Here is a 25,085-nt window from a genome sequence, read left to right as displayed (position 1 = left end):
GACAGGAGAAGGGGAAACACCGGAGTATAGAGGGCAACACTGACACTTAAACAATGCACTGCGGTTCCACAGATGATTAAAGAGCAACAAGAACATACAGAACATGAAACCAACAATCATAAAGTCTGAAACATAAAACCAGCAACATAACACACATCCATGTCCCTCCACATTTATGTTCAACGTACACCTGATGGCCCACAGCATCTATCACATCATGGTGTTTTAAGGTACCGTTAGACACAGAATCAATTCTCCAGTGGAACCAGTCCCAATTTGTGACTTCAGGTGAATAAACAGATTTATACCAACCAGATGACAATGTCTATGCTTTGATGGAAACAAGGAATCTGAAGATCTGTTTTGAGGTGATTGCCGGGTGGACCCAAATGCAGGACAAAGACACTGAAGTAAGGTCAAACAAAGCCATTTATTTTAAGATAGTTGGAAATGTGGAGGAAATGGAGCATGGCAGGCTGCTGAGGTGCTGTGACAGCAGGTAGACAAGCCAGCAGGTGGGCCAGTAAGCAGATGCGAGGTAATCCTGAGGCAGATGGAGGGAAAAACAGGTTAGAACACACAAAACATGAAAATACAAAATCACTTTTCAATCACTTTGAAATCACTTTTTTTTGTTGTTTAAGGGAACATTAATGCTAATGAAGAAGCATGAAAGACAAAAAATGAACAATAGCACAGCTCTGCAAAGTTCAAAACAACACAAGAGCACGCTCCTTCAGCTAAACCTCCCCTTTTCTTAATTAAAAAAAAAAAACAGAAAACAAATGTGATTTATCATGGTTATGCAGATTGACAAACATCAGCTCAAATGACAGGCTGTCTGTCATTAGCTGAAGCCACTCAGAGGGTAATCCTAGCAGCTGAAACAAAGCCTGTTTGGGCCGGAGGAATTTCTGGCTTGGAGATCTTGGATAAACACTATCTTACTACACTTCCCCAAGAGGCAAATGTGAGCTGATTCAGGCAGAGGTGTACCACCTCTCCTGTATTGTTTTATGGTCTTGCTCCAGAAAGGCAGAACTTCAGGGCAGGCCCATGCTATATTGATGAAGCTGGGTTTATGTCTTTTACATTTCCAGCACAAGTGATTTTCTCTGAAACCCATTTTATGAAGACAGCCTGGTGTTAAATAATATTGAAGCACCTTTAATCTTTAACGTGTTAATGTTCTGAGAGTCTTTATCAGTGCTGAAATTCAAATCGTCCTCACACTTGTTTTAAATCACATTAGAAGTTCTAACAGCCGGAAGATGAATGATAACTTCTGGTCATGTTAAACTGGGCTGCACCATATTCTCTTCACCGGACAGCTGTGACGTCACTCGCGGTACAATGAGTCTCGCCGCCAGGACGCACCGGAGGAGCGGAGCTGAGCTGTTCGGACCAGCAACATGGCTGCAGATTACTGGGAGCCAGAAAGACCCAGGACTCTGTCAGAGTGAACCGAGCCAAAGATTACCCGGGACAGACCGGGACAAACCCTCCCGGTGAGTAATATACACCGCCGAGCTTAATGTGTCCGGGAAAGCGTTTTATTTCATTCTGACGGGGCTGTTAACGGAGCAGCAGCTTCAGAGATAAACCCTCTCCGCCTCCGCTGCTATTTATAACACACTGCAGGACATAGACGGGTCCCGTCTTCACTACAACTGTACGGAAACATGTACCATAAAGGGGAAACACACAGACTATAGATAGTATCATAGACATGAGAACCGCAGAGATCCAGAGGACGACGAACACCAACTGCTAGCCGCTAAACACTGGAACACTCGTATCTTCAAGTATTTATGATCAGAGAAGCATAGTGACGTCACGACACCATATTAGCTGTCAGGTAGATAACCTGTCAGTCAGTCAGTCAGTCAGTCAGTCAGGTGTTAGCATGTTAGCTGTCAGGTAGATAACCAGTCACTCAGATGTTAGTATGTTAGCTGTCAGGCAGATAACCTGTCATTTAGGTATTAGCGCGTTAGCTGTCAGGCAGATAATCTGTCATGCAGGTATTAGCATGTTAGCTGTAAGGGAAATAACCAGTCAGTCAGGTATTAGCATGTTAGCTGTCAGGCAGATAACCTGTCATTCAGGTATTAGCATGTTATCTATCAGGTAGCTAACCTGTCATTCAGGGATGAGATTAGATTCAACTTTATTGTTATTGTCAGAGTGCAGCACAGAGACAATGAAATGCAGTTTAGCATCTAACCAGAAGTGCAAATGATCATAATTTCAAAAATATAAATACCTACAAGTAGTGCAATTGGTATGAGGTATAAACGGTATGAGGTATGTGCAGGCAGTGCAAGTAATTTCTATAAATTTACAGAACATGTGCAACCCGTTATGTAAACAAGTGAACCCCAACCCTAACCCTGACAGGTAGCAAGTGGCTGTGCAGTAAAAAGTATAAGTTAACAGCATGAGGACAGTATTAGCATGTTAGCTGTCAGGCAGATAACCTTTCAATGAGTCAGGTGTTAGCATGTTAGCTCTCAGGTGGGTAACCTCTCAGTCAAGTGTTGAAATGTTAGCAGCTGACAATCAGGTATTTGCATCTTAGCTGCCAGGTAGATCATCTGTCAGTTAGGTTAGCATGTTATCTGTCAGGCAGATAACTTGTTAGTCAGTTGTTAAGATGTCAGCTGGACTTCGAACATGGAGTCAGTGTGTTAAATTTTGGTCTGATTTCAGTACAGATGTACAATCCATAAACTGGCCATTAGTGCTGCAGATCTTCACTATCATTAGTCTTTCCATAGTGATTAATGACAGTAGTGTTTCTAGGTGTATGATAATTAGTCTATTCGTACAATTATTTTGTTGGGAAATTGTCATTTATCAGTTTTACACTCATTTGGGTCACCACCTCCAGAGGGGGAAATAAGTAACCAAACTACGTCAGTGAATTCAATTCGGGAGTCTTATATTAAAAGTTGTGACATCTTGATTGAATTGATATCAGCGGTGGATGTTGCGTATTAGCGTTGTGTGTGATTAGTCGACTCGTCAGCACCAGAAATACTAGTTGGTTGAACCTGTTATTATTGTTTTATTAATGTACACATTGAAATTACAGGATACTCCAATATTTCTGTTATCCAGTAATTACTGTTGCCCCTTTACTGGGAAAACCTGTTGATCAGCATATTTAAATCTCTCTGGTCACAATGTCTGGTGAAAATAATTCCAGAGTTGGATGTGAAAATATTCCTGTTGCCCACTTGCTTCTGTCCTGATTCACTGAATTAAGTTTATTTAGACCAAACCAGAATTGATGGTGAGTTTTGTTTCTTTCTTTGAGTGAAGTGTGTTTTATGATGATGGAATTACTGTTTCTGTGAGTCTGATGGTTTTGGTGAGTGTGATATAGCAGCTATTTCTGGTTAAACCGAAAGGATCTTACTCTTAAATAAATGATCTGTCTCTGTTGGAATCCTCTCCATAATCTTGTCAGACACTTATTACAACAATCTGAATTGTCAGTGGCAAAAGCATACTTCAAGTGGATGTATATCGATGGTACCTGGAGAGATTACATCATTGTTTCCATTAGTCACTTGGGCACAGAAACATGGGAAAATAGGATCCATAAACACAGGTAATATTTGACATGAACTTCTCTTATTTGTCTGGGACATTGAAATCTTCCAGAGAGGAGTGAGAGAGAGGGCGGACATCAGAGGAGCCGGAGCTGTCATTTCCTTTCGAACAAATGTTTGGTTTTCATCACCTCATTATACTGATGATTAGTGTTAACTACAGATGTTGCTCTTCATTTGCAGCATGTCTTGTTGTTAAATGGACTTGCAACCCTTGTCCTCCACAGTGAAATGTTTTTGTCATACTTACATTTAGTATTCTTGCCTTCATTTCCTGTGTTTACCTGTCCAGGTGTAGTCTCCACGCTGGCTGCTCCGCCCCCCTCAGCATCATTACCCCCCCGCCCCCCCCTCATGGAGAGGATGAGGAAGATCAAACGGCAACTGTCACTCACTCTGGGGCGGGGAGGGGCTGGGGGAGGGGACAGGACGCTGAGTGACACAATCAACCAGGAAGTAACATCACACAGTGACTCAGGTAACACTCACACACACACACACACACACACACACAGACACTCCCTTAGGTGTTTTCAGTAGGTAGGTGATTGTGGTTACTGATCCAGAATCAGTTGTTACTCAGAGGAACTGAACCTGGTCTTTGTCCTGTACTCAGATCAGATCTGTAGAGCTAATGGTGTCATGAGCTTGTCCTAATGTCAGTCAGAAATGACTGTGCAATCAGAGTTAACGCTCGCTGTTCTAGGATTAAACTGTTACTATTTCCAGAGTTAAAATGCCACCATTTCCACTGTTAAACTGGGACCACTTCCAGTATTAAACTGGGACTAGTTCTAGTGTTAAACACAGACCAGTTCTACTATGAAACTGAGACCGGGTCCACTGTTACACTGTCATCAGTTCTGCTGTTAAACTCGGACCAGTCTTACTGTTAAATTGGGACCAGATTAACAAATTTTTAAACAACACAGCTGATTTACCTGCGCACACCTGAACACAATGGGGACTACAACACAGAGGACTTCAGTACACATCAGGAGCCGAGTGCACCAACATTTCATGTGACTTACACCTGAAAGTTGTGCCCATCTTAAGACGATGACTAGTGCACCATTTAGATTTAAGCCCTGTATGTGCTGCACAAGCTAGTATCCATAGGAAAAATAGAACAAGTAACAATCACACAACCAGAAAAGAAAAACGACAATGGCAGCACTTATTGTTTACAGAATAAATAACAAAAGGGCATTAAGATGATTCGTTGACATCTATTCAGACAGTGAGATGTTTGATAGGTTTCGCTTTGGCAGACAATCCCTCTTATTGAAGAGAAACCCAAAGACACAGTATATTTTTGGAAATATTTATGACGTATATAATGTACATATACGTAGTTGTTTTTCTATTCTGTATCCTGTACGCTTTCTTTATCTCTTTTATTTCTTTTATCCATTTTGTGCCACTTTGTGCTTTTTGTAATACTTTCTGGCTGTAACGACTTAATTTCCCAGGTGTGGGATCAATAAAGTCTTATGCACATAACCTTCTGTAGTTGATTTTATTTTGTATTTTTGTTATGCTGCTGTGCAGGTGAATTTCTGCAGTGTGGAATAAGTAGTATTAACCCTAACCCTTAATATCAAACTGGTTGTGCTGGTTTTACTGGCCCGCTTTAGGTCTGAATATGGAGCTGTGTTAACTGTGAGAGTTCTGCTACCAGTCAATGTATCATTTAAAACATCAGTGGTGTTATGGACTGTTTTTTTTCTGTATCTCTATTCACCCCCCCCCCCATCAGAGGTGGTGTCTTTTCGTGGTTCTTCTGGAGGTTTGAAGGTTCGAGGTTCATCATCTTCAGTCCAGTCTCTCCTTCAGTCATACAGCAGTTCACTGAGAAAACCTCGAGGCCTCGGACGCAGCCTGAGTTCCTACCTAAACCACACCGCACGACTGGGTACTAATACTGCAAATAAATGTATAAATACTGCACTACCTGAACCACACTGCAAAACTTGTAACTAATACTGCATATACATGTAGAAATACTGCACTACCTGAACCACACTGCATGACTCGTTACTAATACTACAAATACATGTACAAATACTGCACTACCAGAACCACATCAGTTTCTGCCTGTTAAACGAAGTTTTTCCTCACCACTGTTGCCAAGTGTTTGCTCATGAGGGAATTGTTGGGTCTCTGTAGATAAGAGTTTGGTTTGTACCAGCTCTATATGGAAAGTGCCCTGAGACATTTTCTGTTGTGATTTGCTGCTATACAAATAAAATTGAATTGAAGTGACAATACTGCATTGCCTGAGCCCCGCTGCATGACTGAGTACAAATACTGCAAATACATTTGCAAATACTGCACTACCTGAACCACTTTGCGTGACTAGGTGCTAATACTGCAAATACATGTACAGATACTACATTGCCTGAACCACACCACACAACTGGGCACTAATACTGCAAATATATTGAAAAATACCATACTACCTTAATCACACCACATGACTGGGTACTAATACTGCAAATACATATGTGTGTGGGGGGGGTTGTGTGTTACTGTGTATGACAGTTTTTAAATGTTTGTGTATTTTCAGAGATAGTCCATGAGGATGTGAAGATGAGTTCAGATGGAGAAAGTGATCCAGCTTCTTCTTCAGACGGTGTTCAGAGTCCAGTTAGAGTGAGACTGAGAAACAAGAAGATCTCTACTGAGGTACATGCACACACACACTACAATTAGGTTTTGTCAAATCAAAGATCAAATATAACAGCTGTTTCTAAGGCTTCTGCATCTGAAGATAAATCACCGCCAGTTAAGGGCAGGAGGTGAAGAATTTTCTCTCTATTTATTACAATTTTATCACTAGAGAAGCTCATGAAATCTCTACTACTGAGGGCTATAGGAATACATAACTTAAAAGAGTCATGATTTTGTCAGCCTGGCTGCAGTGCTGAAAAGAAACCTGGGCTTGTTATTGTTTTCCTTTATTAATGATGAGTAGTAGGCTGCTCTGGCATTGCAGTGGGCCTTCCTTTTTTTTTTGTTTTGTTTTCAATATTCCTTTATTAGCCCCGTGAGGGGAAATTCCAAAGACTTATCTTGGTAAGCTAAATGAAATTCTTCCATATTGGTGGAATGCCATTTCCTTTGAATTTTCATGATGTTTGCTTTAATTTACTTATTTGGGGGGATACCATGGTGCTAATGTCTTTAGTTTTATATCTTCTTTTTTAGAGGGGCAACAGAGTCAAGTGTCACACACAGTGAGCCTGCAGAACTATTAACAAGATGATAAATGATTGAGGGACCAGAAGGTCGAGGGTGTGATTAAAACAGTGAGTGGGTTCAAGTACGCTGACAGAAGCCCACTGAATTTAAGAATGAGATAAATGCAAGTCTATCATTATCAACGTCCATATGAATATTAAAATCACTTACAATAATTACTTGATCTGTTTTAAGGACTAGAAACTCAGAGAACTCAGATAAAAATTCAGAATATTGACCAGGAGAGTGGAACACTATAACAAATAAAACTGGCTGCAGTGAATTCCAGGTCTGATGTGAAAGACTAAGAACAGGACTTTGTTCTGATTATTTTTTATTTAATTAATTTACTGCAGTTGGGGGGCAGACAGTCTCTATGGGGTTTGGGGTGGGTAACTGCTCTAATGGAAGTGCAGAGAAGTGTGTAGGACTGCAGCTCTGCCTCCTGGACTTAACACTCTGGGTTGTCATGGTTTTGGTTTACTAAGAAACGTGGTCAGATTCCTAGAGATGAGAGTTGTTCCATCCAAAGTGGGTTGGACGCTGTCTGTCCTAACCAGACCAGATCTCTCCTGGAAAGTCTGTAAAGCCCACATCTTTTGCTGGACACTACCTTGACAGCCAGCGGTTGAATGAAGACAAGTGGCTAAACATGTCATCACTGGTCAAATTTGCAGCGAAAACCAGAGTCCAACATTGTTTTTGCATATGTACACACCAACTCAACATTAATTTTGGTAACTTCCAAATAGGTTGTCGTTACGGCCAATGTGAATAACAATCTTACTGCAATTACGCTTGGATGTAGAAATCACTGAAACGACAGTTTCCACAGGTAAGTCAGAAGCACTTTGGCCCCTCCTCTACAGGGCCTCTGTGTTATTTGTCCAGTTTGTTGTTGGGGTGAACACCTAGGTATTTGTAATCCCCCACGATCTCAATGTTCAAGCTCTGGGTGTTCACTGGTGTAGTCTGCGGTATACTCCTTCGGAAATCAATTACCATCTCCTTCGTCTTGCTGGCGTTTATGTGCAGGTGGTTCAGTCCACACCAGTCGACGAAGTTGGTTACAGCCTCCCTGTATTCCAATTTGTTCCCGTGTGATACGCGTCCAACTATGGCTGTATCATCAGAGAACTTTTGGATGTGGCAGATGTCGGTGTTGAGTCTGAAGTCCGATGTGTACAGGGCGAAGAGGAAGGGGGAGAGCAGTGACCCCTGTGGAGCCCCCATGCTGCAAACTGCCACATTGGACATGCAGGTGCGGAGCCTCACATACTGTGGTCTGTTGGTGAGGTAGTCGATGGTCCATGCAGCTAGGTGGCAGTCTACACCGGCTCCTTCCAGCTTCCCCCAGCTTCCCCCTGAGCTGTCATGGTTGGATCGTGTTGAAGACACTGGAGAAGTTGAAGAACATGACCCTCACCATGCTTCCAGTATGCTCCAGATGGGAAAGAGATCGATGGAGCAGGTAGATGACTGCGTCCTCCATGCCGATGCTTGGACAATATGCAAACTGTAGGGGGTCCAACTTTGGTGATCAGTGTTAGATGATAGATACTTTGTCATCGCATGGTAAACCCAATGAAAATTAGTTTGGCAGCAATCCACTCCAACTTGCAGCATAGACAGTTTCATTCATTCATTCATCTTCTTTACCCGCGCATCCCATTTTGGGGTTGCGGGGGGCTGGAGCCTATCCCAGCTAGCAATGGGCGAGAGGCGGGGTACACCCTGAACCGGTCGCCAGCCGATCGCAGGGCAACATACACAGACACACAGACAGACAACTCACACACTCACACTCACACCTACGGACAATTTAGAAACCAATTAACCTAATGAGCATGTTTTTGGTCTGTGGGAGGAAGCCGGAGTGCCCGGAGAGAACCCACACATGCACGGGAAGAACATGCAAACTTCACACAGAAAGGCCCTGCCCGACCCCGGGTTCGAACCAGCAACCTTCTTGCTGTGAGGCACGCGCACTACCTGCTGCGCATAGACAGTTTGGTAGACAAAATTGGTCAAAATGTATGTTACTGTGACTAGTTAAGTGAGTCAAAGATGGACTGATCCCCAAAAAGCATGAAGTGAAGTTTGAGCAAGATTAGTGCATTATTGTTGTTTTCTTCAATTGTAGTGTGAAAAGAGGAAAAGAGCACTGTGCAAATGTTTGGGCACCCCAAGAATTTTGTGCTCTCATAAACTTTACCAAAGTTTCAGGCCTTAACCTGCTTGTCAGGGCTATGGCTTGTTCAGTCAGTCAGGAAAGCCGAGGTGATTACAGCATTATAAAGACTGTGATTCCTCAAACCTTGTCCCAACAGTCAGCGAGCATTTTCAGGTAGTTGTTTCCTCACTTTGTAATGCAATTAAGAAATGGCAGTTAATGGGAGCAGTTGAGGTCTGGAAGACCAAGAAAACCTTGTAATAAAAGTGCTCATAGGACTGTTAAAAAGGCAAATCAAAACCCCTTTTTGACTGCAAAAGACTCCATGAAGATTTTACAGACTCTGGAGTGGTGGTGCACTGTACTACTGCACAAATATGACCTTTGTGGAAAAGTCATCTGAAGAAAACTTTCCTTGTCCTCAACACAAAATTCAGAAGTTTGCAAAGGAACATCTAAACAACCCTGGTTCATTTTGGAAGCAAGTCATGTTTACTGATGAAATTAAAATAGCACTCCTTTGCCACAATGAGCAAAGTTATGTTTGGAGAAAAAAAGAACACTGCTCCAACTGTCAAGCAAGGTGGTTGATTGATAATGCTTTCGGCTTGTGTTACAGCCAGTGGGACTGGGAACAATCCACTAGTGGAGGGAAGAATGGATTCAATTAAATACCAACAAATTCTGCGATTTAGCATCACACTGTCTGTAAAAAAAAAAGATTGGAAAAAATTGGAAAAAATGAAAAAAAAATTGAAGATGAAAAGAGGATGGCTTCTACAACAGGGTAATGATGGTAAACACACCTCAAAATCCAGAATGTGTCACAGTATGTTGAGTCTCTTACCTGCTGCCAGCCACGCCCACCTGCCCACTCACCTTATCACATACCTGAGAGTCATTCCCATGCAGTCTAGTATTTAAGATGCTCTCCTACACTCACTCACGGCCAGACTGTCTGTCATTGCCAAACCTGCTTGCAATTGACCACGTCTGTTCTCCTGTTCCCCGGTAAATACACCAGTCTTCTGTCCCTACTCATATGTACGTTGCTTTGGATTAAAGTGTCTGCCAAATGTCAAATTGTAATTGTAGTTGTAATTGTTGTAAACTGACTGTATTTCTGAGGAATCGTTTTCATTGACAATCAGGACCCCTCCTGCATGCCACTATATTCTAGAAATTAGCTTTATCGCCTCAACTGTCTCTAAGAAGTGCAGGACTCCAGGGGCAGTTTTGCAGACTTTGTATGTAAGTCCATGTGGACCAGGTGCTAGCGAGACTAGCACTGAGCTGTTGACATGGTGGCACATGTGGTGGTATTATGATATGGTGATTTTTCTTTGACCTGCTCCGAGCAGCAAGTCGCACCCTTAGTTCTGCCTATAAGATTGTGATCCCTTCTTTTTCCTCCATTTTGGATTTTTACTCCACTGTTTCTTCAATTATCGCCTCTCTTTAATGAAGAACTCTGTCACCTTTTGCCTCCTTGATTTGGACTGAATATTTCTGGTGCATACTTTTGTATGAGTTCCCTTATTTGTTCAGTTTTCGTCTCCATTGTGCCATTTAGATTTAAGGAGATGTATCTGCATAGGTCCTCAGTGACTACTGCCCACTCCCTCTAACTGGTTTTACAAATGGCTGTGTCTGAAGGAACTTCTTTTTTGCCCCCAGCATGACTGTATAAATTAATGTCTAGCTATAAATGGTATAAGAGCTAGAAATTAATTCGGAGATCAATCAACAATCACCTGCTGTAACTTAACGGTTATCTAGAATGAAGTTAAATGCTTTCAGATTAAAATTGTTAATACAGTCAGAACTACAACCCCGATTCCCAAAAAGTTTGGGAAATGTAAATAAAAACAGAATGCAATCATTTGAAAATGAACTGCTTTTACCAACAATGTTTTTTTGAAGAGTCCATGTATTAATCTCCTTTATCCAATCACGTGTTCACAAAGTAGTGAACCTCGCTCTATCCTCTGAACGACTGAGCCTTTCCAGGATGTCCCTTTCATACCCAATCATGATACTATCACTTGTTACCAGTGAGCCTGTTTACCATTGGAATGTTCCAAACTGGTGTTTTTGGAGCGTTCCACAACTTTCACAGTCTGTGAAACGTGTTGCTGCATCAGATTCAGAATAAGCAGATATTTACAGAAATCAATGAAGCTGATGAGGACAAACATTAAATATATTGACTTTGAGCTGTTTTCAGTTGAGTTTTTGTCAAAAAGGATTAGAAAAATATCACATTCTGTTTTATGAATGTTTTACAGAGCTTCTAACTTTTGTGGAATTGGGTTTGTATGATTGTAAAGGGTTTCCTGTCTGTGTGTGTTTCTTGTCTCTCTCTGTCTCTCTGTCTGTCTGTCTGTCTGCCTGTCTGTTGTGTTTCAGGACATTAACAAACGACTGTCATTACCGGCTGACATTCGTCTCCCAGATGGTTATCTGGAGAAGTTTAATGTTATTGGTCCAGCTCTGTTTGAGCAGCCTATCAGCAGGCGACTACGCAGAGTGTCTTTGGTATGTGTACATGTTTCCATTCTACCTGTTTCTTTAGTATTTTGTAATGTTGGGGCTTCAGAGTTCTTTTGTTAATTAACCCTCTTCTTTCTGTCTCTCTTTGTCTGAAGTCAGAGATTGGTTTTGGGAAACTGGAGACGTATATCAAACTGGACAAACTGGGAGAGGTGAGGGCTCACCTGCTGTTTCATAAAGTTTGATACAAAAACACAAAAACTGCTGGTTCCTGTGTGGTGGATGTTGGACTCTTAGTGTCACAAGCAAACACCTGAAGCATTCTGTCTCACTGTTGGTTGGAGTCTGATGGAGGTTCATCATACAGCAGGAGGTGAGATGATGTTGATCTGGTTCATCAGTCTCCTGTCAGGAGCTGCCTCCATTCTGACCAGTTTATTAAGTCTGCTGGTATGTCCTCTTGAGGGCAGATCACTCTCAATTAGACTGGAGACCTATACTTTGTTGTTTGTTAAACACTGAAGGGTCTCACTTTCCTCAAGAACAACCAACCTCTGTTCTGTGTTGCTTTAGCAGTCGAGTGTTTCACCATTTTAGCTACCACTATAAATAAGAGTCCACCAGTATGAGTTCAGTTCAAGTCATGATGGAGGAGATCTTAGAACTCTTGGAGGTTTCAGGTTCATAAGCTGAAATGAAGTCAGACATTTGTGAATAGTAAGTAGTACAAACTAATACTAGTAAAACTGGTGCATCTCCTGTGATGTGCCATCCAGCTGGACTCACTGCAGGTGGCAGATGAGGTCTGTCTTCCAGGATCCAGAATGTCAGGGTCAGCTGGTTTTCTAGAATTCTTCTAATCCAGAAGGTAAAGCAAGGCCAGGTGGTGTTGAAACATTTTGTAAACAAACAACATGACTCCAGCCTTCTTCTGAGTCCTGGTCCGTCCTTGGCTGTAGTCCTTGACCAGTAGGACCTAGAGCTGAGTAAGAGACTGAGGATTGATGTTTGTCTGACCTGTCTCCTTCCCATCTGTTTCCCTCTCTGCCTGTCTGTCTGTAGGGGACCTATGCTACAGTGTATAAAGGTCGCAGTAAACTGACCGATAACCTTGTGGCTCTGAAGGAAATTCGACTAGAACATGAAGAAGGAGCTCCATGTACTGCCATTAGAGAAGGTACTACAGCACTAATACTGTACTACAATAGTAATACTACAATACGAATACAGTACAACAGTGCTACTACTACAGTTTGTGCCGAACAGGTTGCTTTTATCACATTACAGACAATATAACACATACCTGCAGCATCAAGTCCTTTTACTGAAACTGAACGTGCCAGACAAAAGTATTACCACAGTATCAGTAGTACTTTAGTAGACTGTATTACTGCAGTCTCAGTATTACTGTTTTATCAGTAGTACTACTCTATCAGTATTACTACAGTATCAGTAGCGTCGTGTGTTTCTATATCGATGTGTTTGTACTGTGTGTGTATATTTGTGTTTTCTCCCTCAGTGTCTCTGTTGAAGGATCTCAAACATGCCAACATCGTCACACTTCATGACATTATCCACACGCAGAAATCCCTCACATTAGTGTTTGAGTATCTGGTGAGACACACACATGCACACACACACACGCTTATTATTTATACACATTATTATTTTATTATTGATCCTCTAATGATGTTTCTTGCATGTGTCAGGACAAAGATCTGAAGCAGTACCTGGACGACTGTGGAAACATCATCCATGTTCACAACGTGAAAGTGAGAAAACTTTTAATGTATCTGTCACCTGCTGCTGACTTGTCACTCAGCTGTCCCTCACCTGCTGTTCACCTGCCGTTCAGATGCTGCTCACCTGTCACTCATCTACTACTTACCTGTCGTTCAAAAAATAAAATAAAAAATAATGAATCATAAAGAAAATGATATTCCACTTGCCAGAGTCAGATTCAGCCACACCACGTTCACAACACATGCTAGAAGTTTGACAGGAAGCTCTGCCTGAGAAGCTGTTCACTTTGGAACAGACTTGTGAGGAAGCTGGTTTGTTGTGGACTTTTTCTAGTGACTGTACTAGTTTTTCTCTTCTCAGCTCTTTCTTTTCCAGTTGCTGCGAGGGTTGTCATACTGTCATCGGAGGAAAGTTCTTCACCGAGACCTGAAACCCCAAAACCTGCTGATCAATGAGCGAGGAGAGCTGAAACTGGCAGACTTTGGTGAGTGCACTTCATCTGTTTCCTGCTGGCTTTAACAGACACATGTTAACATGGACAGTAAGGTTTCTCTGCAGAGTGAATGATCATCTCAGCACTGTTATTGTCTTTCTGTTGGTGAATTATTGCTACTTTACCACAAACTGCAGCAAACAACAGACCTTTAAATAATCCTCCCTCTACAATTATTTGTTGTAGTTCAGTCCAGCAAGTGGGCCTAGAGTGAAGAATTCCTTTCAGATTTGATTTTGGAGTAATTGAACAAGACAAATTCTGTGTGTAAATGCGCCAACTACTCAGATTGTTCTCCTGTTTAGCAGACTTCTACAAGTGGTCCCCAGGCCACTGTAACTTTATGTGTGTGTGTGTGTGTGTGTGTGTGTGTGTGTGTGTGTGTGTGTTTTTTTTTTCTAGGTTTGGCTCGAGCGAAGTCAATCCCGACTAAAACATATTCCAACGAGGTGGTGACACTGTGGTACCGACCGCCAGATATCCTGCTTGGCAGCACTGACTACTCCACTCACATTGACATGTGGTATTTGTTATAGCACTATTGTAGTATACTATAGTACTACTATTACAAAATGATGATGATAGTAATAATAATAATAATAACTTTGTGTAGCCCCTTCATGCAAAGATGGAGTCCAAATTGCTTAACAAAACAGTTGAAAAATAAACAATCATAAGTAAAAAAAACCAAAACAAAACAAAGTAATAATTGTAATAGCAATAAGATAGAGAGGGACAAACAAAACACTGTTTGATCACAAAACAATAAAATATAAGCAATGATGGATGAAGATTTGGAACTTTTGTTTAGAAATTCCAAGGGAGATAGTTGTTCTAAAAAAAAAAAAAAAAGCCAGTGGAAGATGTGGGAGTTCTTGTTGGGGCAGTCACTGATATATGAAGGAGCTAGATTATAGAAGGATTTGTAGATAGGTTAAAGGACTCTATAATCACTTCTACATGATATGAGTAGCCAGTGATGCAAGCAGAGGGGTATTATTTGTATTGGTGTAAGTCCTAGCTGTGGCATTCTGAAGGATCTGTAATTTTCTTCAAAACTTTTTTGGGAGACCAGTGATAAAGCTTGTAATAAAAGCATGTATCAGCATTTTGGCATTGTTCTGAGTTAAAAATGGTCAAATTTAGGCAACTTCCTGAGATGAAAAAAAATCATATTTTTTGTGACCTTGTTAAAATGGCAAAGAAAATTAAGATCAGAGTCTGTAACCACTCTCAGATCTGTAACATATTTTAATTCGCTTGGACAGGCTTGTAAACGCTGAACCTCACTTTTGAAGCAAACAGTAGAATTTCCTATTTTCTGCTAATTTTTTTTGAATTTTTTTTTTTTATATATATACATGTTTGTGTGTGTGTGTGTGTGTGTGTGTGTGTGTGTATATACACACACACACACACACACACATACACATATTTAGTTGTGTATCACAAGTGATATTTGACATCATGGTTACACAATACGTTACCCAGACATAGTATGTATATAGACAAATGAATAGGACTGAGAATGTTTCCGTAAGGAAGACCATATTTACTGTCAAATGTTGGTGACACAAAATTGCTTAAACTAACAAAAAATTTTCTTTTTCATAGGTATGGTAAAGGTTAGTTTATTGAAATACCATGATCAATCACGTCAAATGCAGATAAATCTAGTAAAAAGAGGACAATCACATTATTAATCAGTTGAAACTCTTAGGTCATGTACTACCTTTAACAAAGCAGTTTCAGTGCTGGTTGGTCCAATAGCTGGTCTGGAATCGATCTAATTTATTATTAGTATACATATGATCATGTTTTGCACCAAAGTTATTATGGAGCATTTGAAGTATGAGGAAACTCCACACAACTCATCTTCTTTAATCTGATAAAGGACAAAGATTCTTCCCTCTAGTTTGAAATCAGTTTGCTCAGATTAGCACAGAGCTGTCACATGATGGTCGAGTGGTAAGTGGAGGGATACTACTGCCCTTCCACACAGGGTAAGTTGGCAATTAGCTGAGTTGAAAGTGTTGATCAACTGACAAAACTTTGTTGCCTAAACAACAAATATTCTTCTGTGGTGAATCTTATATATTTCATGAACATAAGATTAGCTGATCCAAACTGAAGCGAACTGTTTGTCTCTCTGTCTGAGGTGTTTATCTCTCTACCTGTGTATTCAATGACCTGTCTGTCTGTAGGGGTGTTGGTTGTATCTTCTATGAGATGGCGACAGGTCGGCCTCTGTTTCCTGGTTCCACAGTGGAGGAGGAGCTTCACTTCATCTTCAAATTACTTGGTGAGAACCAGTCAGCTTGCATCTGATCAATGAGAGCCAATCTGTGTTATTTATTTTTGACACAAAATTGTGTACTTTGTGTATACCTAATGCATTTAATGTGTTTTGAATGTTTTGTATGTTTATTTTTTCTGCAGGTACTCCCACAGAGCAAAGTTGGCCTGGGATCAATTCTAATGATGAGTTTGTGGCATACAACTATCCTCAGTACAGAGCAGAGAGACTGAGTAACCACACTCCCAGGTACAAAACTATACTCGCAGGTACACTACTATATGACACAGAGGTACACGACTGCACTACACACTGGTACGGAAGTGTGCTGCACTTGGGTACACATCTATACTCCCAGGTACATGACTATCCTGCACATACATGTATTGGCCTCAGGTGTTGTTGAAGTTGAAGCACTTACTGCCGTAAGCTGCTGGGAATAACATCTCTGGCAAGCTCACTTCAGTGACATTTCAGTAGTAATTTGACCCATGCCTCGGCTCCAATAGACCGAGAAGACAAAGAAATCCCATATTATGAACAACTGACATTTGCTGATTGTCAAGAGTAATGTCCTCATTAACAAAGACTATTGTTAAAATCCTGCAGAGAGATTCTTAAATGTAGGGATGCGTCAATACGGATACCAGCGTTGAGTTCAATACTGTGTGTAATCATAAAACTAATCCGATACTATGTGAGCCAATTTTTTGTTTTTAACACCCATAACTTTTGTGATGGATTTGATCACCTGGTCAGTTATGGATTTCAGGTGAGGTGATCCCAAAGCAGATGATACTGTCTGTCGGGGACAATAACATTGGTTCCTTTTCAATACCAGAGACTTTCTGAAAAGAATGACTGTCGTATTTTGGAACACAGTGTTGACATGAATGCTTCAGTTTATACTTATGAAGATCAATTTAAAAAAGTCTTTTCCTAAGACTTTAGCCCAGAAGGTTGTAGTCAGGGTTCAGCACTTCAGGCTAAGTTGTCCATGACTAACCGACTGACTTGACTGTGTAGCTGAGTGATGAAGTGACACAGTTGCTGTGGCTGGTCCAGTATCGCAGTTTGTTTATTGGCTGTTGCTCATTTAAAATGAACCGTTTTCTGTTACGTCCTCAGCAGTGATGTGCAGATCGACTGAGTTCATCATGTATCCACCCGGCCCCCATTTACAATTACACTTTTACAATCACAATTTGTCATTTGGCAGACGCTTTTATCCAAAGCGACGTACATATGAGATTTTCATACAACACAAGCAAGGTTCTAGACGGGAGAGAACAACAAGAATAAGTGCCCTAACGCAACTTTCTGGTCCAACTGGACATAGGTGCTACAAGACAATGCTACGAAGTAGTGCAAAATGTGCATAGAGTGTCGATAGAGTTTTATTATTATTATTATTATTATATATTTTTAAAGAGCAAGGTGTTCAGTAAAGAGCTTGGTCTTTAGTCTTTTTCTAAAGATCACAAGGGACTCTGCAGAACGAATGGAGTTTGGTTACTTGTTCCACCACCTGGGAACCACAGAAGAAAAGAGTCTAGCTAGAGACTTAGGGCTATTTATACATTTAGAGACCTACACCCGCATGTACATTCTACTCCACCTCTGCTGGCCTTTGTTGGCTATACTGCCTTTTAAATTATGTTGAACAGTGTTGTCCGGCAACTTTGCAGATGATTTTGAGAGTTGCATTGATGTGAGTGTTTTCTTAATGATTGACTTCAGTTATCGGAGAGGCTGCTTTCAGTAATTTTAAGTGTTACCATCATGCTATATTGTCACTGCAGCAAATATTCTGGGACATTTTAGGAGCAAAACAAAGAAACTGTAGTTATTAACTTCGCAGGACAGTGAAAACCCAATTAAACTTTTAGCTTCTCAAGTAATTTTTTTTAGGCAGCTCTGATGAAGCTCAGAATTTATTAGGACGACAGTTGTTTTCTACAGTTTCACTGTACGAACCTGGACTGTGTGGATTATTAGAACACAGAACATTAAATATCTTCAGATCCTGGCTGACCCTGTCGCCGTGCCGGGAGATTTAAATAATGAATCTATGTTAATGTATATTATGACAATATCAGGACTCCAATATTGCCATAAAGGAGCCCTGGTCCTTGATTTACAGCATTGCCCGTTGTTACATGTTGGAAGAAATCCTTGAAATATGTTCACATACAAAACAGCCATGGGGATGTCTCTGAATAACTGTATAGTTTTCATTATCAGATTCATTGTATATTAATTATGTTATGTAAATGTGTACAGTGTCCGTCTTAGTGGGTAGATGCTTCACACTGTTCCCTCACCTATTACCGATCCACTATTATTCAGAGTTAACTAGATGTACATACCACGTTTTTTACAAAGGCTTAACCAAGATGTATTTAAGATTAGAAATATACTTGAATTTGAATATACTGAAAAATGCTTTGAACACAATCTGGTTTTTCATCTGCACAGTCACTTAGTAAACCAAATATCTTTTACTATTAGAAATTCAATGATCTTGTCAGATTTGTTTGTCTCCCAGCATTGAAATTAGCAAGCATTAGCCGGCACATGGAGGGAAAATTGGATGTCTAACAGCTTAAAGTGTGTGTGTGTGTGTGTGTGTGTGTGTGTGTGTGTGTGTGTGTGTGTGTGTGTGTGTGTGCGCGCACGTGCGTGCGTGTGTGTGCGTGCATGCATGCTTGCATGTGTGTTTGTGTGTACGTGTGTTTATGTGTTTGTGTGTGTGTGTTTGGGGGGGTTCAGGCTCAGCAGTGAAGGAGTGGAGCTGTTGTCAAAGTTCCTGCAGGTCAGTAAAGTCTCTGTGTTTTTGTGTTTATATAATATAAATGTAAATATTAAACTACAATAACTTTTGATAAGTAATTGGCCATGTCTGAAAAAATAAAACATAGTGTTTTGTTTTGTCCCTACGATGACATGATGAGGAAACCAGTAACTGGATGATCAAGTTTGATGGAAAGTTTGTTTGAACTGTAGTTTGAGGGGAAGAAGAGGATCTCAGCAGACGACTCAATGAAGCATCATTACTTCAGTAACCTTGGAAACAGAGTGATGACACTTCCTGACAGTAAGTTTAAACATGACCTCTGACCCTCATTTTTGATTTGTGATGTCACTGAGTACTTTGATGTCACCAAATCACTGTGTTGTTGTTTCAGCAACATCCATCTTCAGCCTTCAAGAGATTCAACTGGAAAAAGAAACAATCAGATCGACAGTTACACCTGATCCAGGTAAGAGACAGACAGACAGACAGACACACACACGTGTATGTGTTGTCTTTCTATACTTGTGAGGACAGTCAATGGCATTCCCTAGCCCCTAACCTAAACTCTATATTTATCCCTAACCCTGAACTGTAACCCTAACGTGGACTCACCTGGGTGATCTCCTTCAGAGCATCAGGCTCCTGAACTGAGATGCTTCTGGCAGCCGATGTGGCTCAGAAACTAAACATTTAATTTGTCAAACATAATTCAGACATTATTATTGTCAGGAGGATTGTTTGTTGAATCAGTTTTATCTATATAACTTGGAATCAGCACAAAAGTTGACAGTGTCGTGTCCCTTTCCATGTAGAGCAGGTGCAGACTGCTCTTTACAGAAACACAAAAAGTGAACTGCACCATGAATCAAAACCTGAGCTAGTAAGAGTTTCTTCACAAGGTCCATTTAGTAGCTGTTCCTGAGTTTGTATTTGAAAGATTATTTTTGCCTTTACTATTAGCTAGTATAGCTGAAGATAGATGGGGTGGGCGGGGGGCAACTCAGAGCAAAGGTTCAGAAACCAGTTGCTGCTGAGGAGTCGGCCTTCATAAATGGGGTGCGCGGTCTACCAGATGAACTACCAAGGTGCCCCTGTGCTTGAGGTTTGATCATGTCACAAAGTTCATGGTTGACCGTCTGCAGCTCCCTGACAAGTGGACAACATCTGTGGAGGAAGATCATGCGATATGACTGAAAGCTCCAAAAGAACAGCTACTCTGCGGACCTTGTGGTGAGATTGTTTTGGTGACCGTTGTTTGTGAGATAAAGGTAAAGTTTGACTCTGAAAATGAAACTGTTTGTCGAGTTGTTGTTGTTGTTTTTTTTCCCTCTGTCCAGCAAGGAGGCGGAGCCTGCTCTTCTGACATCATCGGGGGTGGAGTTTATTTTGACAAGTGGAGGTGGAGTCAGCTGCAGGACAAGCAAAGGGAAAATTAAAGAATAGGAAGTAATTATTTTTTCTGTGAAGGAGAATGTGCTGCTGAGGATCAGGAAGTGAATCAGAAGACAAACTAAAGTGTGAAATTATTGTTCATCAAGAGTAGAAGATGGCAGCCTGCTGTTTACAGACAGACAGATGCAATAATGAATCACAGGTGTCATCTGACCAATCAGTTAACAGCATGTTAGTAATTGCAGCAGATTCACCTCAGTACATGAAAAGATGACTGAGTGAAAGATGCTGGAGTGAATTCTGTCTTCCATTTTCACTGCACAGTGTGAACATGTACGCATAACATTTTTAAAAGACTCTTAACGAGGTCTTGGAAAACCTGGAATTCTGTGATACAGCTTTGTTGTCATGGAAACACCTGGATACAGGTATGACCTGTTTGACAGCAGTATTGATAATTAATCTGAACCCTGTTTCACACAGTAAACGTCAGTAATGACATCACAGAAACAGACTGATGATGTCAGGTTGACAGACGACTTGCTGTCTGTCAGAGGCTGCAGATGTTCGGGTCGTTGTTGTTCTGGACGAAACTGAAACTTGTTTTAAAACCATATTTCCATCTGCGCTTACGGAGGGGACGAAATGAGAGGAACGTCACACATAAATGGAAGATGTGTGTAAAATCTTTTGAAAATGATGAATAATTGAGTCTCAGTTTAGACTGCAGACTTTTATGTGAATTAATTTTTTTTTTCCAAATATAAAAGCAGAACATCAAACCAACAACTGAAAGGTGTGAATGGAGTTCAGCATCAGTTCACACAGGAAGTGCTGCAGACAAACATTTTTACCTGTTTTACTGTCAGAACTGAATGTTATGTGACTTAAGGAGATGATGAAGAAAGAGTTGTATTTTTCACCTGCAGCTCTTTATAATCTGTGTTTCTGCTGCAGTAAAGCATTAGATTTACAGTTCAGTGTCATTTATTATAAACAGAAACTGTTTAACAGCCAGCGGGAGAAGCCATGTTTGTTCAAACAGAAATCTGCAGGAAAGTCTCTATTATATTTTGAAAGTGTTTCTGCTGTTCTGCATGTGTCATGCACTCACACTGTACACTGTAATACTGTTAATATATGTATATACTTGTACTGTAAAAGATGCAGTAATATTGTTAATATATATGCATATATTATACTGTAAATCTGCAGTAAACAGCTGTGAGCTGTTTTCTTTGTAAGTGCTGTTTATCACAGATCATTTTATTTTACCACTTAATTTATTGTTTTTATTTTTGTTGGAGGTCAATAAGTTGTTCTTCTCACTGAATGTCAGGAACCACGAGAGGTTGACAGTACGTGAGCAGAGCCTCCGTCAGAGTGTCACAAACAAAGTGAAGCTTTTATGTTTACACTGACAAGTCAGTCAAGTGACCAGCAGCTGACACCAAGAGAAAATTCAGAATTGATTGAGAGCCTGAAGAAGGGTTAAGTCTTACCTGCTCAGAGTCCAGGTGTGTGTGGGTGGGGCTTCGATTGAGCCCCGGGGCAGGACTTACCTCGGGACAGGGTTTGTATGAGGACGGGGTTCTTGATTGTGTCTGATGGCCGGCTTGGTTGAGGGTCAGGGCGAATCTTTGCCTATGGTTTGTCAGTTTCAGGTAGTTTGAGATTGTCATTCCTTTAGACAAGGTTTGTAATACGTTTTAAAGACTTTTTGTAGGATATATTTTTTTGGGGGGTGGGGGTGGGGGTGGAGGAGCGTTATTTTTAAACAAAATGATGTTACTGATGTGAATTTTTATTTTTTAGCTGTAAAAAATGTAGAAACAGAGAAATATTGATCAGAAACAGTAATGATTGATCAGTGTTAGTAATGTGCTTGACTCAGAGGAATGTCAGTCTTTAATCTGCTGTTAAAGTGTGACATATGTACGCATTTGAATGTGAGAAGTTAGAAACATACAGAACTCCTTAGGGGTTACACAAAAGATTTGAGTAGTCGAATATCAGTAATGCTGGTGGACACTTTCAATTGTTTTAGACTGTTCATCTCTACTTTTGGCACAGTGTAGTCATACAGCAGTGGCAATGCATGTGCAACAGATATGCAGCTGTGGGTAGTTGGCAAGTCATAGCTGTCACGCTTGGATTTAACACTGTGCAGTGTGGGGTGCTAGGGCTAGCTAGCAAGAGGCAGAAAGAAACAATGGGTGTACATTTAAATGCTTGACTTCAATCAACAGTGTGAAATACTTAACATAGAGACAGGTTTGTTGACCAACCATTTTATGTGTTGTGTCAGTTAAATGAAAACATCTCAATGTATTCAGAGAAGGAAATACTCCCCATATTTCTGCAAAAAAGTGATCCTGTTACTGCAGTCAAACAGGATGTTCATCTCAGAGAAGCTGCTGGGGATGTAGTCCAATCAGATCACAATCTGCCATTTCACCTAACCCTGGGTTGGTCCTGCCTACATCAGTTAACCTTTCATTACTTGTATTTGAGATCGTGTTGACAAGTATTTATCGTTGTCATTTGGTGAAAAAACAAGATATCTCTCCTGCAAATAACTGAGTAGTCAATTACTTTTTGGGACAAGTTGATGAATAAAATCCAGCAGTCATGAATTCCATAGAACCCATGAAAAGAAGGCATTTCCTTTATGTTTTATCGATTATCACTGGATTCATCTGATGTTGATCAACTGAAGTCTTTAATATCAAACTAAAAAGACAAACAAAACAAATTGCTACAAATGTTAAGGGCAAAATAATTGATTCCAGAGGTGTCCAGTTTAAAGAGATAAAACAAGAATATATTAATGCTAAGTGTTGGAGTACAGAAACAAACTCACAGCATGAAACTTGTGTAATGAAGTTTGTTTTATTTTTGAGCAGTTCAAATTAATGGACAAAGAAGGTCTGACTTTTAAATAGCTTTCTGTACTTAGCATGAAAATACTGTAATTACATCCACCGAGATTCAAAGTGAATAGGCAATAAAGGTGGTGAGTTCTCCTTGAAGGCAGTAAATCAGAGATGAACTTGAACTTCTAGGTGTTCAGTCTTTTCTGTGTTTCTGTGAATGATGTTGGAGGAAGTGATATAATTGGGCAGAGTGAAAGTGAAACTTCAGTTAGCCGTGTTTGTGCCGAGTTGATGACGAATGACTGTTGAATGTAACTACCGAGTGTTAATTTGGTCAGTAGTTTACAGTAATAACATGTACAGAGTTAGTATTACTGATCATTTTCAATCTGCAGTGTTGTGTTTATCTTCAGCTGCTGTTCAACTGCACAAAAAACAGCATTTAGATCTGAAAGTAAAGGTCAGATGTGTCTTCAAATGTCACTGATCCACACAGATTTTTGATTTGAAGAACATAAACTGCTATAAAACAATCCAGATCACTCAGTAAACCTGTTTCAGGAGCAGGTTGATGAGATGTAACATCATAGGTCAACAGATTTGACGCTTAGTTTCTAATCGTTCTTTAACTGTGCAGAGAATTGAAAGAGTTCAGGGGTCAGAATAGGAAGCTGAAAATGAGTCATTGACCTCAGATAAGTCCTGAGAAATATAAACTGCTTTTCATTGTTACAGTTGATACTGGTTTTACATTTTTGGGTTTTGTGGTTCATGTGATAATTGATAATTCCAAAATAATAAAGACTGAATATGGTAAAAATGTAGAAATCCTGATCAGAAACGAAGACTCGAACATTCCCAACATTCAGTTCCTGATCATTTTTATGCTCACAGTCACAGTTCAGCCACTGTGGAGCAATAAGTGAAATTAAAAACACAAAATTACTCAAAGTGAATTGAGATTTGAAAAAGTAGAATGCATGTATTAGTTTTTTAATATTTGGTCATTTTACTCGTCAGATATTTATCATGTGTGGAATCAAAGAAACTTGAATGAGCTGATGGGAAATGTGTTTGTTGACCACATGGATCCAGATGCTGTTTTCTCTGCTTTTGTAAATGAACTAACACGCTTTGTTTTAGTTGACACCTTACCAAAGTTATCTGCAATATACTGTGCTGCATGATGGGATTCTTCCAGATAACTTCTATGCTGTTTATTCTTTGAATATTCTTCCATCTGCCAAGAAAGCACTGCGACGTATCTGATGCTATAACTGATCTGCATACTTGAAATATCAATCCAAGTATGGAAAATGAAATATATCTCGTTATTGTGTACAATTATGTTTATTACATGTATTCTGGACATATTTACAGTATATAAATATACATTAAAATTCTTTGTCAGTGTTGGTCGATTCTTTTGTATTTATCAGGACACATTAGGGTCAGGGGATTGGCGGGTACGGTCGCGCCTCCTGCCGTAGTGTACGTCAGTCCAACCCCCATCCATGTAATAATTTTCCATTTGTTTTAATGAAAAGATAAATGAACTTTCCAAAAAGGGAAAGGAGTGTTTTAATTAACTTAAAATAAAAAAAGTAGTTTTTAAATGAAACTGTCATAAAATGAATTAAAAGTATAAATTAACTTGCTTAGGGCAGGATTAGGAAAGATCAATTTTGGATCAGTGCACACTCCATCCAGCCCCGCCCAGGATGGGCCAGGCCTATTCCTCCTGGTAAGTACATTGTGAATATTTTTTTTTTCATTTTTTTTATGCACCCATATATACATATATACACATACATATACAACATACACATATATATGTGATATGTATTATATATTACATTTATATCTATCTATAAATATCCATCCATACACACCCATATCTATATACATATATATACATATAATCTACATATCCACACATATATGTCCATATTCATATTT

The 25,085-nt window shown here is 40.1% G+C and overlaps 1 protein-coding gene across 2 annotated transcripts; it reads left to right on the top strand.

The window, feature by feature from the left end:
* Window positions 1-1,363: 1,363 nt before the first annotated feature.
* Window positions 1,364-24,531, top strand: cdk16 (cyclin dependent kinase 16). 2 transcript variants are annotated; one of them, XR_013077688.1, is made up of 18 exons: window positions 1,364-1,508; window positions 3,913-4,098; window positions 5,380-5,535; window positions 6,190-6,308; window positions 11,446-11,574; window positions 11,685-11,741; window positions 12,592-12,706; window positions 13,049-13,143; window positions 13,239-13,301; window positions 13,633-13,756; window positions 14,168-14,288; window positions 15,970-16,067; window positions 16,205-16,310; window positions 18,834-18,876; window positions 19,068-19,158; window positions 19,250-19,324; window positions 20,001-20,088; window positions 20,196-24,531. XR_013077688.1 is itself a non-coding variant. In XM_076740241.1 (17 exons), the coding sequence occupies exons 2-17, from the start codon at window positions 3,975-3,977 to the stop codon at window positions 20,219-20,221; spliced, it is 1,542 nt and encodes a 513-aa protein (XP_076596356.1). In that variant the 5' UTR covers window positions 1,375-1,508; window positions 3,913-3,974; the 3' UTR covers window positions 20,222-24,531. The 2 variants fall into 2 exon arrangements, 1 of the variants encoding a protein (XP_076596356.1); XM_076740241.1 differs by lacking the exon at window positions 20,001-20,088 and having other exon boundaries at window positions 1,375-1,508.
* The last annotated feature ends 554 nt before the right edge of the window (window positions 24,532-25,085 follow it).

The sequence above is a fragment of the Chaetodon auriga genome, chromosome 10, assembly GCF_051107435.1.
Source record: "Chaetodon auriga isolate fChaAug3 chromosome 10, fChaAug3.hap1, whole genome shotgun sequence".
In the NCBI taxonomy this organism is placed as follows: domain Eukaryota; kingdom Metazoa; phylum Chordata; class Actinopteri; order Chaetodontiformes; family Chaetodontidae; genus Chaetodon; species Chaetodon auriga.
This window is presented reverse-complemented; position numbering and strand designations above follow the sequence as displayed.